Consider the following 18,278-nt stretch of genomic DNA (forward strand, 5'->3'; position numbering starts at 1 on the left):
GCCACTCTGTTCATGGCGACTTCCTAACCAAGGGCACTTTCTCCATTAAGCAGGTGTCCTGGAACTTCAGTACTTTGAGTCATTTGATGACACCTTGTAGTCAAATAGAACCTGTCTTCCCAGAGGAAGGTGTCCTTTTTTGTTTTTTTGCCTTTAATGGGTCTTCCAGTCAGTGCATTTTGACAGGTGGAAGGGAGAAATGGGAGTTTTCAAGATGTTCTTCCAGTCATAAGCTCTAATTTTTCATCTTCATGATGTAACCCAAGCACAAACTGGGCTCTATGAGCATTTCCTCTTCTGCATAGCAATAAAGGTAATAAGCAACAAAACTGTAGGGCACGTTCCCATTAAAGGAAACCAAAGAATTGATGGTGTGCATAAAGAACTGAGAAAGCATTTTCAAAAAGAATCTGCTCCTTTTACATTCTTCCATGTCAGGAAAAACAACCACCACCACCACCAGAATGAATACGAAGCAGTTTCAAGATGCCTACACACTGACTTTGTGCACATGCCCCGACTTGCATTCATCATTGTATTAAGGAGCCAAGACACAGGTTAGCAGAAATCAGGTCACTCTTGTACAAAGTGACCTATGTTGATAAGGAGTTCAAATTCAAGAGTTTGGTTCACAGTGTTTATAGTCAGTTAAAGGTACTTAAGCTTGCAGGCAGGGGCTGAAACACCCACTGGTAAGTCATGGGGTATGACAGGCATTGAAGTGTGAGACAAAAAGTCAGTGAGAATTAAAAGGAACTGTGTCTCCCCATCTGTGAAATGAGGAAGTAGAACTAAATTTCTATGCTTCCTTCCTACCTTAACATCTTGGGATTTTATATAACAAGAGTAATTATAATTACAGAGCACTTCCAAGTAGTCTCCTTTACTCCTTACAAAAACCTAGGAGATTCCTATTATCGATCCTGTTTTACAGATGAGGAAACTGGGACACAAACATGCCAGTCACTCACCAGATTATACTCTTAAGAGGTGACGCTAACCACTTGCTCTCTCTCTTTACGGCAGAGATGCCTTTAGCTTCTCGACTCTTGTTACTGGTGCACTGGAATCACCAGTGGAAACAAAATGAGGCATTTCCACATGGAGGGCAGAGCCCTTTCCATAAATATTCAGGCCATCCAAGGACTTCCTAAACAATGTCTTAACTTGGCTACTCTTTGAGTCCCTGGGATCCTTCAGTGGTGCTGATGCCTGGGTCCCACCCTGAGATTCTGATAGTCAGTCTGGTGTGTAGTCTAGGCATTGGGTTTTTTTCTTGAATGTTCCTTAGAAATTCAAATGTGCAGCCCAGGTGGAGTGTCTATTCCGGATTTTCTGGGGTTGGGGTTGGTTCTGGAGGCAAGTTCCACTCACATAGCATCAGGTACTGACCTTATATGTTAACCTTTATATTATAATGCAAGATTTTAAATTCTGCTACTTAAAGTTGATTCATTTCCATCTGTTTTATTTAAAATTTTTTCTTAGAGTCTTTTAAGTATTCAGTATTTTATTACACACTGAGTTAAAAGGAAGGAAAAGAACACAAATTAATTCCTACTGAAAGCAGCCATTATGTTATTTTACTCTTTGGAAACAACTTTTTCGCAAAATGTGATTGATTTTTGGCCCCTGCTGTGTAAAACAGGAAGTAATATCACTGCATAGACAAATGGCAGTGCATTTTATATTTAAAAGTACAAATAAATTAGCTATTGTGATATCCATCCATTTTTTAAAATCAAATATTAGTTATCACATAAGTTCCCCAAGAGCAAGAACCGTGTCTGTGTTACTTCTGTATCTCCATCCCCAGACACAGACCTTGGCCTGTAATGGGTATTATAAGACTTCTCTACAACTAATGAATATGTAAATAAGTGAATGAATTATAAATAGCTTCACATAATGAGGAAACTTAAACTATTGCATGCTTATACCAAAAAATGACTATGTCAAAAGAAAATAGTACTTTTGTTTAAGACCTTCTCTCATTCTTACAGGCCATATAAAAGATGTTGGGGAAGGAAGGACTGTAGTAATAGAGAATTTGGAGTTGTTGTTGTTTTTAGAGATGATGAGGGGCAGAGGGAGAGAGAATCTTAAGCAGGCTTCACACCCAGTGCAGAGACTGACACAGGGCTTGATCTCACAACCCTGAGATCATGACCTGAGTCAAAACCAAGAATTGGACACTTAACTGACTGAGCCAGATGGGTGCCCCTTGTTTGTTTTTTATTGAGGTGCAGTTAACACACGGTGTTACATTAGTTACAGGTGTACAACATGGTAATTAGACAATTCCATATATTGTCATGTTCAACCCAAGTGTAGCTGCCATTTAGCATAAAATGCTATTACATTATTGACTATATTCCCTATGCTGTCTCTTTCATCCCTGTGACTTACACGTTCCAAAATTGAAAGCCTGTACCTCCCACTCTCCTTTATGATTTTCTTGTTTCCTCTCTATATCCTTCTCCCCTCTGGCAACCAACAGTTTGTTCTCTGTTTATGTGTCCATTCTACTTTGTTTGCTTTTTTATATTCTGCATCTAAGTGAAATCATATGGCATTTGTCTTTCTCTTGACTTATGTCACTTGGCATTATACTCTCTAGTTCCATCCATGTTGTCACAAATGGCAAGATCTCTTTTTATGGCTGCATAATATTCCATAGACCATGTATACCATATCTTCTTTTTCCATTCATCTAACAGTTATTAAACTACACCTGTCTCTTTCACAATGACAGGATTTTAAGATTTGAGAGAGAAAAAGCACACATGAGGGGAGGGGTAGAGGGAGAGAGAATGAAGCCCGGCACGGGTCTGGATTCATGACCATGAGATCATGACCAGAGCCAAAAACAAGCATCAGATGCTCAAGTGACTGAGCCACCCAGGCACACCTCACAATGACAGGATTTTTTTTTTAGGTTTTATTTGTTTATTTGACAGAGAGATCACAAGTAGGCAGAGAGGCAGGCAGAGAGGGGAAGCAGGCTCCCTGCAGGGAGCCTGATGCAGGGGGCTCAATCCCAGGGGCCTGGGATCATGACCTGAGTCAAAGGCAGAGGCTTAACCCACTGAGCCACCCAGGCGCCCCACAATGACAGGATCTTAACACTGACACCTATCTACTGGTTATTTACTTATGCACTAAGCTCTGGATAATGAAAGTAGTACATGCTATCCCTGTAGTTTGAGACTGTGAATGTTCTAGAAGTATGAATAGTAAAATTTTATCTGACCTCTGCTAATGTGGGTCTGTCGCTGCTTGTTTCCTTGGAACAGTCTGAGAGATGGCTTGGGGGAGAGGGCGAAGAGTGACTGAGGCCCTTAAGCTCTACTGACTCTACAGGAATTGCACTTGACTCCTTCACTCCGGTGTCCTCATTAACCATTCCCTGGTTGGTTATGTGTCGTGTGGCATGTGGTCTACCCTTGCACTGTGCTAGACCAGTTTTTTCCTGATTTCTGTCTTCTAATTCACTTAGAGGATTTAACCATGAATCCCTCTACAGCTTTTCTTCTAGATTTCTTGGGGTCTGTTCGTTAACGCTTCTGCAGACCTGGCCTCAACCACTGGTGTTCAGCACTTTCCCCCATCCTAACAGCTGGGCCAGATGCCTTTCAGAGTCAGCAAAACCTGTTTTTTAAAGGTACAGGAGAAAAAACACTCACTTGCCCCGTGCTCGTAAACAGGAACTAGTGGAAGAACAGAGACCTACTGGCTTTTTTGTGGTAGTTCCTGTTTTGAGATCCTTCTTAAGTTCATTTTCTTCATCTCTTTGAACCTTGCTTTTTCCTCAGTGGTTGAACCATGATTAGACCCTACCCTTTGGTCTTAAGGAATTGCCTTCAGCCATTTACTTTATGCTATCCCTCCTGATCACAACTCTCATAAGTTTCTGTTTTCTCAGCCTTCATGTTGTACTTATCTGGAACCCAGGCACCTAGAGCATTTCAATTTTACTCTTTTCTTCCTTTAAAACAGAACAGTCTATTAACCGCAATCTGTCTTCCCCCATTGTCCTCTCATGAGGTAGTGTGCCAGGAGTCAGTTCTCATTACGATGTTGTCATGTAGGGTAGAAGGCTTGATCTTACCCTTACTTCCCTGGTCTGGACAATTTAAAGCATTACCGCTTATATCTGCCCCACATTCTACAACAGTCCCAGCCCCAAAGGCATGACCCAGTGTGAGACTGTGCAACCAGCAACAAAATGTCAGTGTTTGTAAATGGATCCAAGGATATTCCTATTTATCTTCTACTGTCACTCCTAGGTGTTCCTGTAGGATTTTTTAAGAGGGAGAGGAAGGGATATAATCCTATCAAGTATTGCCATGATGTCCAGTGCAGGAAACCTATGCCATAGTCCAAGTACAGCCACGGACACTTGGAACAATGATGGTGATTACAGATTGTAGTCATTAATCTGGGTAGGTCCAGGGGATTGTGAATAAAGGTTCACACTGGTCTGTCATTAGAAAGTACCCATCACGTTTCTTTGGGTGGTAAAACCTGTCTGATCTTCAAAGAACCAAGATTCACTATATAATACTTAATAGAAAACTATTACTTAATTTACTAGACAGATGATACATTTTACATTGGAAATTTATTCGGGACAGGGCATGCTATTTGCTATAATATCTGAGCTCTATCTCCATGCCTTAGTTTCATTTAGATGTGATAATCTAGCTAAAGAAGATTCATAAAATTGCTTATAAATCTAAACAGAAAACTTTGGGAAGAAAATATTTTCAGGCCAGTCAGTTCTACCACATCAGTCCTTGGTGATCAGTAGTGCCACAGCCAAACTGCTCTCACATCCAACATATCTTCTCAGAGGAGAGCAACTTTGCCATAAGAACTCTTGCTCTTCGTGCCATGGTATCATTGCTAAACGACATCTCCCAATTTGTAGGGATCTCAAATAAGGCCATCTTTCAGATCAGTTGACGTCAGTTGATGTCAAAAGAAAACAAACAGTAGAGCCCAAAGGGAAAAAAGAAAACCTTCAATCAAAGAAAATAAAATCTCAAAAACTTGAGTTAGCCTTCATTAAATAAAAAAACAATTAGGTTATTTATAATTTTAGAGTTTCACATATATAATGCTGTGTTACTAAGCAATGAACACTTTCATAAAAAAATTTATTTCACACTTTTATACAAATATCCACAGGTATTTTCTAATCATAATTTTACAGTGCTACTTAGTATTAAAATGTATCAAATGCAAACAGACCCAGTGACTTGACTTGAGATGACATTTTTAACAATAAACACCACGATGTTCCTTGTTGTTGGACCAGCCTTCTGCCTCTTCCCTTTTAGGACATTCTTTGTTTTCTAACAAAGATCTACAGACACTTTCAAAATACCAGCTCCGTGGCAACCTATAAAGCCAGTGCATTGGGTTACAAGGTACCTACCTAAGCAAGAAACCTAGATTTCAAACACTGGTATGACCTGTTTTAGAGAAATTTTTGTAAACAGAGTATCATTTGTCAAACCATCTTTGTGAATGAAAGTTCCAAAGTACAATGAGAATAATGTCCTTAGTATCTTCAGAGCATACAATTTCTGTAAAGAAAAAAAACTCTGAAGCAACAATTTTGTTCCAACAAATTAGCACCTGTTTGCTATTATTCCCCATCTAACTTAACATTTTGAAGTACAGTAATTTTAAAAAACTCGGATTTCCTATTTGTTCATTGTCTCTTGAATGTATAGAAATGTTTTCCTCCTCTGCCAGTTCATTTTTATAATTAAAACCATTGAAAACTGTAGTTAGCGCAGTCCCAAAGTGATGTGGGGGACTACAGATAGGGGAGGAGACAAAAACCAGAACACTGACTCACTAATTAAATGGTTCCAACATTTAAAAACATAAAAGCCGTGATGTTCTGACTTCCGGGATCAGATACTCAGTAGTCTCGCACTGGATCCGTCTGGACCCACCATAGGCACCAACCCTCTCTTTCAAGTCCTGATGGTACAGTGTGGGCAGCAGGGCTTACACCGCACCCGAGTCCAGCAAACCAACCCATTATTTTCAAGAGTTCCTGAAAGTTACAGCACAAAGGGTGCAGGAGACCTCACACAGGGCTCTAAACTCAAAAATATGCGCTGTCCGATAAAAATTAAGCATCTTACACTTAACTCTTTCTGAAACAGTTTGGGTCTGGAAGAAGGGGGGGAGGGCTGTCAGGAAGGGAGATGTAATAACTTACAAAGGATTTTTTTTTTTTTGCATGAAATTCAAACCCATGACCTCCCGTGTTCTAATTCTGATTGTTCAATCCAACTGGAAGGGTAAAGTGGAGAATCTTTGGCCTGTCAATGACAAAACGGTTGTAAAAAAAATAAAAATAAAAATAAATAGCATATACAAGTAAGTCTAAGTAGCATTCAAGTCTGTTGCACCTGTGTGTCTGAGCAGGAAGGGTGAAAGCTCTATGTTACCTGATGGGAGGAGTGTTCACACGTCTAGGAAATGGGGACAGATGGCAGAATGGCAACACCACCTATTGCACATTGCACTGAAGGTAGCACTCTGAAGTGAAACACAGCTACCTGAGAGCACGGTCTGTTGCTTCCTGCTGCTCCCTTGCGGCTCTCCAGTCCTAGGGGAGGGAGGCGTGCAGAGGCAGTGCCAATGAGCGCAGCTGGCCTGTCAGCGCAGTGACCGTGACCGGTGCCGTCTTCAGCTATGCTAGGGGGAGGACAGGGCGGGAGCACCGTGGGGGAAGCCCAAACGGGGCACAGGCAAGTCAGCCACACCAAAAACAGAGGCAGCCCGGAAAGTTAAATTAAGGCAGTTAAAGAAAACTCCATTCCAACAGTCTTAAATTCGGCTGTGCCAGACCAGAGAGCCCCAGGCTACACGTCAGCGTCCACAGTGAAAACTGTCCAAGTTCGGACTGGGCGTAGTCTGTCTGAAATTAATATTCAGGGATTGAGCAGGCTCGCAAGTCCACTTAGATGTCGGAGTTGGGCGGGGAGAAGCATTTTGGGTCTGGGAAGCTTTTTTTGGCCCCTCTTAGGAGTAGCTTTCATTTTCATTCCACCTTGTGATCCACTGTTTTTTTTCAAGGTTATCGATGTATTTTTCATCTTTGATCTCCCGCTCTTCCTTCCGGATCCTCACAGCATGGTATCGGGGAACGCTATCATCGTACCTGGAGCGTTTAAAGAATCCGCACTGATCAAGGGGAGAGAGAAGCAGAAACAAATTAAGGATTGCAAGAAAAGCAAGTGCACAAAATGGGAATATCTAAGCTTCCTGTTCAGCTATGCCTACCTCTGGACGAAGGGAAAAAAGACATGGTTTCTTTTAAGAAGGAACAAGCAGGTTGAAAAGACAACAGCCATTGGGGATAAGCGGAAGAGAAGACAGCTGTAAAACTAGAAGGAAAGTCCGTTTTTTCCATCTTGTCTTTACATTTTATAACAATGTAGTAAGCTACCTCTTTACTAACAATTTCAGAGCTCTGGAACAGTGCTTCCATTTTTTATAATCACAATACTCTGTTAAAAAGATCTCAATTTTAGAATAGATGTTAAAGAACAATCTTTTTAAAGGCCACGAACTAAAGATTATTTTGTGTCCTTGTCTCACTAACAAAATGAAACCAAATCACCAATATTTTTACAGATTACTATTTGACTATGCCAGTGTTCAAATGAGTCAGTTTAAGAACCTTCTCTCCTCCGAGGCTAAGTATACATCTCTCATGAGCTATAAGGTAATTTACACTGTGTGGATTTCCTGTTGTGCTTCCAAATTTAAGCCGTTTCATTAAATCCTGTAGTAACTGTGTCCTATAATAAAATCAATCAGGTACTGCAGAGAACTTGAGGAAAGTATGCCATTGAATTTCAGAGCACCCCTAATATTTTTTTTGCAGAAGACACTTACACTTAAATTATTTATGAATATATATTTTATTCATTTTTAAAAAAATATTCAATCTGATCCAAAGTAGATTTTTATGGAGAACATATCAGGAAAATTTTTAATCAAATTGAAAATTTTAAATGAATAAAATATGTTTCATGGAAAAGATGTGTTTTGATTTTAAAATGCAGCTAGGAGGAGGATGAGGAAGATACTTGGAATGGTTAATGTGTATCATGTAATAGGAACAGAACATTTATGTTGAATGAGGTTATAAAAATGTCATGGGGCAAAGTAAAATTAGATTCAGTCATCACTAAATCATTAGGAAAAATGGACCAAGAAGTTTTGTTGTAAGGCCATTTCCACATTGGACTCCTTTATTATTTTGTGCAAAAAGCCAAAATACCTATTACAAAATGTGGTTCTTGCTTCATTTAAAAAAAGGAGGAAGTCAAGGGTGGTATGTAGAACTGAAATGGAAAGGTTGGGATTCATCGTGACAGTGTCATGGAAAGGGATTATAGGAATAATTCCATCCCCTCCTGCCCACATAAATGGAAAAAGGAATTACCACCAATTCCTGTTTCCATGGATTTACAAACAAGGGAAGCAAAACACGAACTTAAAATCAACCAAGACCCAAAGTTGAATAAGATCTCTAGGAACATGAAACAAGGTCAAACTCCATTACAACATATTGAAACCATAACTGTCCAGAGCATTTTCATATGAGAATTTTGTATAATGAAGGTCACTTGGTAAAGAGTGATCTTCTGAAATTGTCCATTGTGTCCACCAGGTCAACACATTCATAGTTTGTTGTAGTGGTCTTTGACCCGTAGTAGATATGCAGGAAAAGGAATTCGCATGCTTAGCGAGCATAAAACAATTTCTGAGCAACAAAAGCATTCCAAGCCTTCCCCCATCACTTTATAGCAAGATCAGAAACGAGAGTAAGGAAGCCTTCTCAAGAGAAACACAATGTTTCCAACATGCAACAGGTTAATTAGGCAGTCAACACAAGCTTCTATCTGTGGAAAATCCCAAAGTGGACAAGAAATCTGCAGTGATTTCTTATTCACCTCTGAAATTCCAAGTGGGATGCTATATACTGGGTTGACAACACATGGCAAACTGGGCTCCTAGGGAGGTCTAATGCCTCCTTTTGTGTGTACATAGATTCCAATCATCTTCATTGCTGTGGGTGACGTTTAACAACACAAAATAACTCACCTGCAACAAAAGATTCTTTGTGCATTTCTAAAACACAAACAAAACTGAGCTTTCAAGTGAAATAAAACAAATCCAAGCAAGGCAAGCCAGTGTGGACATTTGGAAACATCTGTTAATGGGACACACACAGCAAGCTGTTGCTCTTAAAGTTAGCCACCACAACCATAGCGGGTCCCACAGCTAGCAATGAAAAAACATTGATCAATTACCACAGAAGTAGATCAATACTATGCATCAGAAGTAAGCCTCTCTTTATCAGACGGCTGAGCATGGATCTCAGCCTTGTGATAGGTGGCATCATAATGATCTTTCTTATTTCTCTTGAAGAAACCACACTATAAGGAAGCAAGGTATTTAGTCAGTTTTACAGTTTTGTGTATAAGAGAAACAAAAGAAAAATCTCAGATTGTAACCTGTTTTCTAGTTATAGCTTGTTACAAAGAGACCACTTATGGATCAACCAGAAGTGAACAGCTGCCAAACCGACCTGATTACCATGGGTCTCTGGTCTGATACTTAAACCGGATGACATTAATTTGCTAATTGGTTTTTCCATCTGTAACCAACATCCGGAGAACAAAAAAATCATCCTAAAAGGAAAATCATATATCCGTCTGATTGTAGCTTTGGGTGGTTTCTTCATGCAGGAGAATATGAACTCTAAAATAGGTAAAAGATTGACTTCTGCAGTTTTTCTGCGACAAAGAAGTTCACCAAGATTTAGCATAAATCCAAATAAAATAGGGCATTTTTCTGCCTTTCACAGGAGGTTTCATGGAACAACTGCTGTCTACTTGAGGACTTTGTGGGTAAATCGTAATATAAATTCGAATACACCATCATGAAAGAATGACAGCTGTCATGTTCCCAAATTCTAACCCACCAGGTAACCGTTAAGTGGTAGGAACCTGTGCTCCTCAGGTTAGGTCACTCTCAATCAACACAGAGACGTAATTCCCCTTTTTACTATCATTTCCTTCACTCGACGAGGGAGGACCTTTTCTATTTACTTGTTTGTAAGGCTGTGGAACTACCTTTGGAATCCGCTTTCAAGTAAGTCTGCCCTCCTGGAAAACTCTGCTTCCTAGTCTGGCCACTCCTTAAAGTGAAAATCTAGATGTTTCGTACGGCATGGTAACTACGAACTACGTGTGGGTATTCAAAGTTAAATCAAAAATATGTTCGTGGCAACAGCCACATGCCAAGTGCTCAGTAGCCACATGTGTCCCGCTGGCTAGTGCAGCTTCATAACGGCTCCATTATGATAGTTTTACCCTTTATCTTGAGGCCTACTTGTGACTCCCTCCATCTAATACACAGTGAACACACGCAGCCAACCTGCAGTAACACATGTGGGTCGACAGGGAACCAAGTGTCCTCGTCCTGCTTCCAGGCTGGCAGCATTCTTACCATTCACAGGCATGAGCATCCTTGTTAGCAAAATGAAGGTGTTGAGACCAGCCTGAAGGAAGGACTTTCCTCTTTACCTCCAAACAAAAACCTCTGCAATATCCTAGTATTTAAAGCAGATAACATCAGGGGCGCCTGGGTGGCTCAGTCGTTAAGTATCTGCCTTCAACCCAGGTCATAATCCTGAGGTCTGGAGATGGAGTCCCCATCAGGCTCCCTGCTCGGCGGGGAGCCTCCTTTTCCCTCTCTCACTCCCCCTGCTTGTATTCCCTCTCTCACTGTCTCTCTGTCAAATAAATAAAGCACATAACATCAGAATGACCCTGGCTGAAGTGGGGATATTGGCCCTAACTGCACCACCTAGCTTAATCTTGGCACCTATGTGGATGTGCAAAACCCAGTTTAATGGCCACTGAACTGGAGTACTTTCTGGCCCTTAAGCTCCATGATTTTAATACATGAAAAATGCATAGTTCATTTTGAGAAAGAAGAGTATCAGTAAAGTAATAAAAGTGGTCTTCGTGTAGGGTTCATAGGAGGTTGATTAGGGTTCACTTGTGAGTTCTGGATACCTTAGAGCTACAAACAACCCATGAGATTATATAGTCCAGTCCACTCACTAAAAAGCGAAAGCAAACCAGTGCCCCAGGAAGATGAAATGATTTGCCTAAAATTATAGAGCTTGGGTGTTTTTTAACTCTCGCCCTACAGCTATGTCTCACCCTCATTAAAGACTGCCAGTAGGACCTGCTCTGAAGAAGACTATCCTTGTGACCTCCTCCAGAAAGCACACAAAAGCCATCCTCAAATACTAAATTTCAAAATCAGTTTTTGATACCAGAATAATTTTTAGAGCATCTCCTATGGCTGGCTGTGCTGACCAGAGAAACCGGCTGCCTGGAGGGGATGTCAGCAATAAGACTGGCCAGTACGCAATTCAGGGAGGAGTCTTGGTGTGAGCAGTCACCAAGCTCCAAATCACACATTTAGAGAACACCAGAAAACTCGCTCAGACTGGTAAAAGGCAGTTGCTTGGAAAAATAACACACAAAAAATATGCCCAATATTTGAAAGTGACAGTATCTGCATCTTTGTCAATTATACTTTTGGATCCGAGGGAAAGGATAAAGATGGTCTGATCCTAGAGATTGTTGGTAGAGGTTTATAATCATTTAATCCAAAATCCTCTGGACCAGACAGGTGTGGAAATCTAGAATTTTGGCATTTTAGGAAAGTAATATGCTGCATGCATAAAGCTACTCTAACTAAAACATTATTAGTTTCACAGCAGAACCATTAAATAAAGGATAAAGAATACAAATAGCTTCTCTTCGCATGTTGTCCAGTTCTGCGGCCAAATAAGTCATTATGAACTTTCGGCTTTCAGAGTTTTCTGCAATTTGTAGTTGTCAATAAGGGACTGTGAAACTTCGTTAGTCACTTAGAATAATCCAAACTCTATGGGTCATAATCTTTGCCAACAAAAGTATGCATCCATCTCATATATACATTTTTATAATATAGACTGTTTATTGGTAGAAATCCAGGAGAAGATACTAATTTTACTTGCAGGACCAAATTCTAATGAAGAACTTCATATTAAACCCAGATCTTCCTCATGTTTGAGAGAGGCAGTGAGGACCCCCTTGCCATGGAGTTACGAATTGCATGCTTTTCTGTTCCTAAGCTAGTTGCAGCTGTCACAAGCCCCCATGGCTACCTTGAACATTTCTTTACAGAAGTTGAAATTAACAAGGATACAAGTTCAGATTAATGTGACAGCCAACAGTTCGGCTTCGATTCAGAATTTTAGATAAAGATGATGCTGAAGCATTGGTATTTGCCAAAATTGGTATTTGCCAAACATGCTAAGGTATGTGATAAACACCAAAATTTATTTAAGAAACTCCTTATAATATACAAATACTTTTAAATTTCAGGTACGAGGTAGATATACAGATGTTCATTGTAAAATTCTCAAGTTTGCTTCATGTTGGCAAAGTTTCATAATGAAATGTTGAGAAAAGGGAAGCAATACAAAGGAATATACAGATTCTATCAGTGTAAATTCACTCTTTTAAAAAGCATGAGATAAAAATTAGGTCGTTAGAACTCAAATGCCAAATAGGACTTACCTTCCATAGTATAAACACTAAGAGAGCCAGCATCAGGATCCCAGCGAGGATAGCCACTAGGATAATCCACCAAGGTACTCCTGAATACTGAGCGATGGTCTTGGAGGGAAACACGGTCACACGAATCTATGGGGCATAAAAGCAAGCACCACTGTAAGGCAGGTGAGAACACCAGGAGTTTATAGTTCCACGTCTGCTTCCAGACACATTTTGAACAATGCAGCCCATGGAGGAATGAGATGCCTTTCCTATGTGAGATCTTTCCCAGAACCTGGAAAATGCCGGACTGCGTTTTGACAAAGTTATTATTATTATTATTACTGGTAACTCATCTTTTTAAAACTTTTGTATTGAATCGAAGTAATTGTGTAATAAAGCATTTTTTTTTCATCTCCAAGATTCAACATTCGTCAGTATATAGCCCATCTTGCTTCATCTGTATAACCTGGTATCTCGTTGAGAACAATCACCTTCCCTTTTCGTTTTCAGTATTGGAAATAAAGGGGCCATTTTATGTAGAAGTAGCCTATATTCCTCACTTGGACTTTAAAGATGTTGTGAAAAATGAAAATAGGGACGGAGCTGCAACGCTGATACCACGGTAACTTCCCCTTAGAATGTCTAATGAAGGACTGTCTCGCACAATAGGATTTCCTTAAACGGCCTGGTGCGTGCTCTCCGACAGTGTATTTGGACAGAGCAGACCCTTTCAGAGGTGACTTGGAGCTGTAAACAGTAGCTGATGAGAAGCCTAAGCTCTAGACATTTGATAGTTGGCAAATACCAATTAAACAGAAGTGGTGTTTATTCAGACATCTAAAAAGTTGCTTCTGGCAATTTGCAGCAACTCAGTTCTGTGCCTTTAGTGGATTTCCATAATCCCAGGAGACTATTTTTCAAAGCTCCTGAAAGACCTGGTGTTTGCTACAAATAGGATTTCATAAGCTAATAGAGTAGAGAGCTTCCAGTTTGAGTTTCTGGTATTTCTGACTTAAGAGAATGTAAAGTGAAGGATAAACAAAAAATGCGAGCCAGTAAGTTCTGAGAAGTGGTTTCAGTCCAGTACTGTTCGTCCGGGATGCTGCCTAAGAAGGCTTCCATGTCTGCCTACATTCTGCTTTGATTAACAGAAAGTCTTCACTAAAATACTTCCTTTTCTACTTATACTAGAAAACAGCTTCTCAACTCATCTGACTTTAGAATATACTTTGAAGCAAGAGAACTGCTTCTCTGGGAACATTTAAGAGCGAAGAAGTCCCTTTTCAGCCCGCTCCCCTGACTCTAACACCTTTATCAGCCTCTGTGCTTCCTGTTATGCTCTCAGTGAGGTTTGGCTCAAACTGCCAACCAGCCCTACCCCCGGGGAAGGGGTGCCCCATGGCTCACTTCCCCTCACCTCCCTTCCCCCGACAGGCACCCCAGCTTTAAGCTAGAACAACCCTTTCTTGAGATGACTAGGTCTAGCACAGGGGCATCCGCGAAATAGGAAGAACAGTGGAAACAGTGATAAAAGCGGGCACTGGGGATCAGTAAGCCTCCCTACTGTGAACCCAAACAAAACCACTAATGAGCCAGCTCCTTATCACTTACTCTGCCCATCTAGTAGAAGGAAGCATAGAGTACGTCCTGGGGGCAAGGAGACAACCTGGAAGGGCCATCCTCATTTTTTTTTCTTTTTTTTTTTTTTTTAATTTTTTGCCATCCTCATTTTTAAGCCTAAGCTCTGTTAAACCTGGAAGTGGAGATTGGAGAATGGTCCATGGCAGGGGAATGAGCTTTCATAATCAGACCGTGTACCAGAGCCTTTCAAATGGCTGGTAATAGGGAAAACCATTCCTATAAATGGCAGCAATCCAACAGTATGAGGTGGGGGAGGGGGAGATTGTGTATGGAAACCAGCCAGGAGGTCTAGCCCCGAGTCTGGCTACCATTCAAACCAGATTTGGGAGCCTTTTAGAACAACTCACTGGGCATCAAAGAGGACTGAAGCCAGGGGCAGAGCCACACACTTAAAGGACAGACGTGCTCCACAAACCCAGGCTGGGTGTAAGGCCACACTGTAGTCCAGGAAGGTGAGGAAGGCCAGTCAGCTGAGATTTTGTTTCCTGAAACTGTCAACTAAAGTTTTGTTCCTGTAGGATGGTCATTCTCCAGCGGGGACTGGGAATAAAGGGGGAGGGAGCCTCAGAATCGGGTCAGGGGAGGCCAACGGTGACCAACTGCCCAGAGCTCTCGGAAGCCTGGTCACATCTTGCCACAGCAGCTGTTGTTAATGGACAGTGACAGGTTGAGGTGAGTAGCAATTACTCCAACTCCAAAAACAATCGGGGGGGAGGGGATTTAAAATCTAGGCATTTCTGTAGGGATGACCTAAGCATGTGAACCTCATCCATCATGTGCCCATGAAGGGGAAACGTGGCCAAAGCTCTGCTGATGAGTCAGTGCGATCATGAGTGAGCAGGGCTTACCCCTCATTCACTTGCTCACTGCCAGAATCGTTGCCCTGAATCACTCTAACGTCATACCCTCTAATCTTACTGCACATCAGTGTAAGAAATCACTCCGTGAAGGTATTTTCATGTCTTTCACAAAACTATGTTAAAGACCTCATTCCCTTAGTGAGTGTTGCTCGTATCAGAAACTCATCTTATAAAAGGATCCATATCTCAAATTCTCCAAATTTAGAGCTGAAAGAAGAAAATCACATTGCCCTAAAGAATGCTGTGTCTTTGACCTACCATATTTTCTCTTATCTCTGGCAGCCAGGAAACAGATACTCTTTTCCACCTTCCTTAGGAATGAAGTGGGGGATATAGAAATACAACCAATAAACAATTCCTTCCTCGGCTCAATTCAACAATTATCTCCTGGTTCACGTGAATCATGAAATTCTTAACAGCTCACAAGGCGTATCTTACTACTTTTGCTTCTCTATCATTCGTGCAGGGAAGGCACACAGTGTGTCCTTAGTAAGTGCTTGTAAACTGGATGGATTTCACTGGTGCTAAAATGTAACCATTTTATCTGGTTTAGTTAGGAGACCAGTTCTATTGGACTTTGTTCTAACAATGTGTTATAATTTTCATATTAAGAAGTGAACACAAAACTCTTAAAATTGGTTGGGTTATAAAGGAAACAAAAAGGGTTTTTTTCTTCTCTTTTAAAGCCAGGATTAGAGTAAGAGCAAAGGGAAGTTTTAATATGAAGACCAAAAGATAAGGCTGAATAACCCCACCTCCTTGCTTCTCTCTCCAAAGAAAGATGATCTTCGGGCTGGAAAGTACAGAGGAACCAAGATAAAGACACAACTGAAACCCACAATAAGTGAGGAAATAAGAAAGGAAAGCATCGTAACACTTGAATTAGGCTTAAATCTTTAGGCCCAGAAAAAGTACACTTTAAAATACTAAAGAAACCTGTAGGTAGGACATGGGAGCTGTTGTTGCTCAGAAATCAGTCAATAGAAGAGGTACCAGAAGACTAGAGGCAAGAAAATGTCTCTCTTTGCAAAATAAATGCACTCTAGATACAAGACATTAATCCACTCACGTACCTACCAATTATTAAACCAAGCAGGATCACAGCAGGGATCCCAATTTCCGTGAGCAGGCATGAGTTCTCCAAGCCCCAACATGAAAGGCCCAAGAGAACCTCACTTTCCTGTGTGACCCAGCCACTAGACTGGTTACCAGCACCCCAGTTCCATCATCTTCTAGCCAGCAAGAGCACCCGAGGAGGACTTAGGAGCCCACCGTCTGGTCTCCCCTCCACATGTCTGCCAGTCCTGTGACCCTGAAGGAGAGATAACCTTCCTTGGATTGTTTTCTCATCTGAATTTGAGATCTGGGGACTTACAGAGTTAAAAACAGGAGCCCTGAAACCAGACGGGTTTACAGGTCTCCATACAGGACCCCACAGGCATCCCCTGCTGCACCTGCTTCCTTCTTTGGAAAATGAGTCCATCTACCTCGTCATTCTGAGGTTTACATGACTACACACAGATAAAAAGTCCAATAAACTGTAGACATTTTATTAATGCGCTATTAATGTCTGTCCCTTCCTGTCCCTTCCCTCTCGAGAGTGTGGTGTTCTTCCAGCTCTTAAATACCCAGTGATTCTCCAGGTTGTCAGTTTCAAGTTACAGAAAGCTATGACCGCTGCCTTGGTCAGAGGGACAGAGAAGAGCTTCTCGGGGAGGCTCTGGCTTGGATGACAATCCCTCATGATGCCTTATTGGTAAGAGGCAGGGAGGTGGGCTGGAGTAGCAGGCAGAGAGCATCTAAGGCCAGGGTGACCAGATGTCATGGTTAAGTCTGGGACGGTCCTGATTTTTAACCCCTGTCCAAGCATCCCGCCCAGGTTAGCATTTGCTCTGGACAAATGTCTTTGGGTGTAGATGATAGATTTGAACAGCCAGGGATTGCTGTCTTCAGAAACCAGTGCTCAGGAGGCTCACTGCACTTTCAGCCGGCTCAAAGGACTGAAGCCAGAACACATCCATAGGCACATCAGGAGACCAGCTGGAGAATACTAAGTCACCACCTTTCTCTCCATTCAGTCTCTTTTGCAAAACATTCTGGCACATGACATGCAGGCATTAGATCTCAAGAGCATGACACAAGGCCCTTTGGGCTCCAGACCACCACCACTGCTCCCAGTTCCGTTCAGTATTTTCTCAACTGCCTGGATGAGGACAGAGAAGCTGTGCTTCTCAGCTTTGAAAATGATAAAGCTTGCAGCAGGAGAAAGCTCAGAGAGGGCAAATGGTCAAGACTCAGCACTACTTTGTGAACGGAAATGATGGGCCACAAACAATGCACCTAAGGGATGAGGTTTACATTTAAAGGCATGCGTTCAGAATTTTCAAAAATTGCTCAAGGATGGGATATGGGAACTATCGCTTGACAACACATCCTGTTGAAAACACTTGCAAATTTCAGCAGAACAGAAACATAGCTGCTGGAAATACAAACACAATCTCCTATGTACACTGGAAAAACCAAGTCTTAGGCTGACTGAGAGCAGTGTGGGGCCGCCGTGTCCAGAAGGAAGGGGCTCAGGGAGAGCCAAACTAGACAGATCACGCATCTGTGCTCTGCCCACCCAGGAGTCACACTGCCCGACTAGGGCCAGCCCAGGAAGGAGAGCGCCTGGCCTGACGGGTACCTGAAGAGCCGGAGGCTTTGCTCTGAATAGAATGAGAGACCCATCCCAGGGGCATGCCAGTTTCCTTCCGTTATTCCAAAGGCTACTACGTGGCTGAGAAAGAGGATTCATTTGGGGCTTATTCCAAGGGGCATAACCAGGGACTGACCTTGTAAGATTCAACCCTGGGTTCATATAGAAAGAGATCTTTTCTACTAACTATAGCTAGCCACACATGCCATGAGCGACTCCGTAAAGTGGTGGTTTCCATCCCTGGGGACACTGCAACAGTGGCTATGGCATCAGGGACAATAGAAAACCTGGGGCTTCTACAGAGGTGGGAGGTGCACCCCTTCTTTCACGGGCACAGCGGCTCTCAAATCTGCCACGTGCCCTGCAGCACTGGAGGGCCCTGCGCGCACTTCTTTTCCCAGTGATTCT

General features: G+C 41.8%; 1 protein-coding gene and 1 long non-coding RNA gene across 3 annotated transcripts in view; one reads left to right on the plus strand and one right to left on the minus strand.

Annotated features, from left to right (window-relative positions):
• The window catches only part of LOC308339684, an 84,744-nt gene extending 76,420 nt beyond the window's left edge, over positions 1-8,324 (plus strand). The window contains exon 3 of the long non-coding RNA XR_013966553.1: positions 7,108-8,324. This is a non-coding gene — a long non-coding RNA (uncharacterized lncRNA). The remainder of the gene's footprint in view (positions 1-7,107) is intronic.
• Positions 5,012-18,278, minus strand: part of ITGA6 (integrin subunit alpha 6) — a 76,749-nt gene continuing 63,482 nt past the window's right edge. The window contains exons 24-26 of one of the 2 annotated variants that reach the window (XM_080798593.1): positions 12,693-12,818; positions 9,357-9,482; positions 5,012-7,215 (exon numbers count right to left, since the gene is read on the minus strand). In XM_080798593.1, coding sequence (XP_080654719.1) covers positions 9,375-9,482; positions 12,693-12,818 — 234 coding nt within the window. In that variant the 3' untranslated portion in view covers positions 5,012-7,215; positions 9,357-9,374. The remainder of the gene's footprint in view (positions 7,216-9,356; positions 9,483-12,692; positions 12,819-18,278) is intronic. The other variant, XM_080798592.1, reaches the window with a different exon arrangement.

Source organism: Martes martes, assembly GCF_963455335.1.
Source record: "Martes martes genome assembly, chromosome: 3".
In the NCBI taxonomy this organism is placed as follows: Eukaryota; Metazoa; Chordata; class Mammalia; order Carnivora; family Mustelidae; genus Martes; species Martes martes.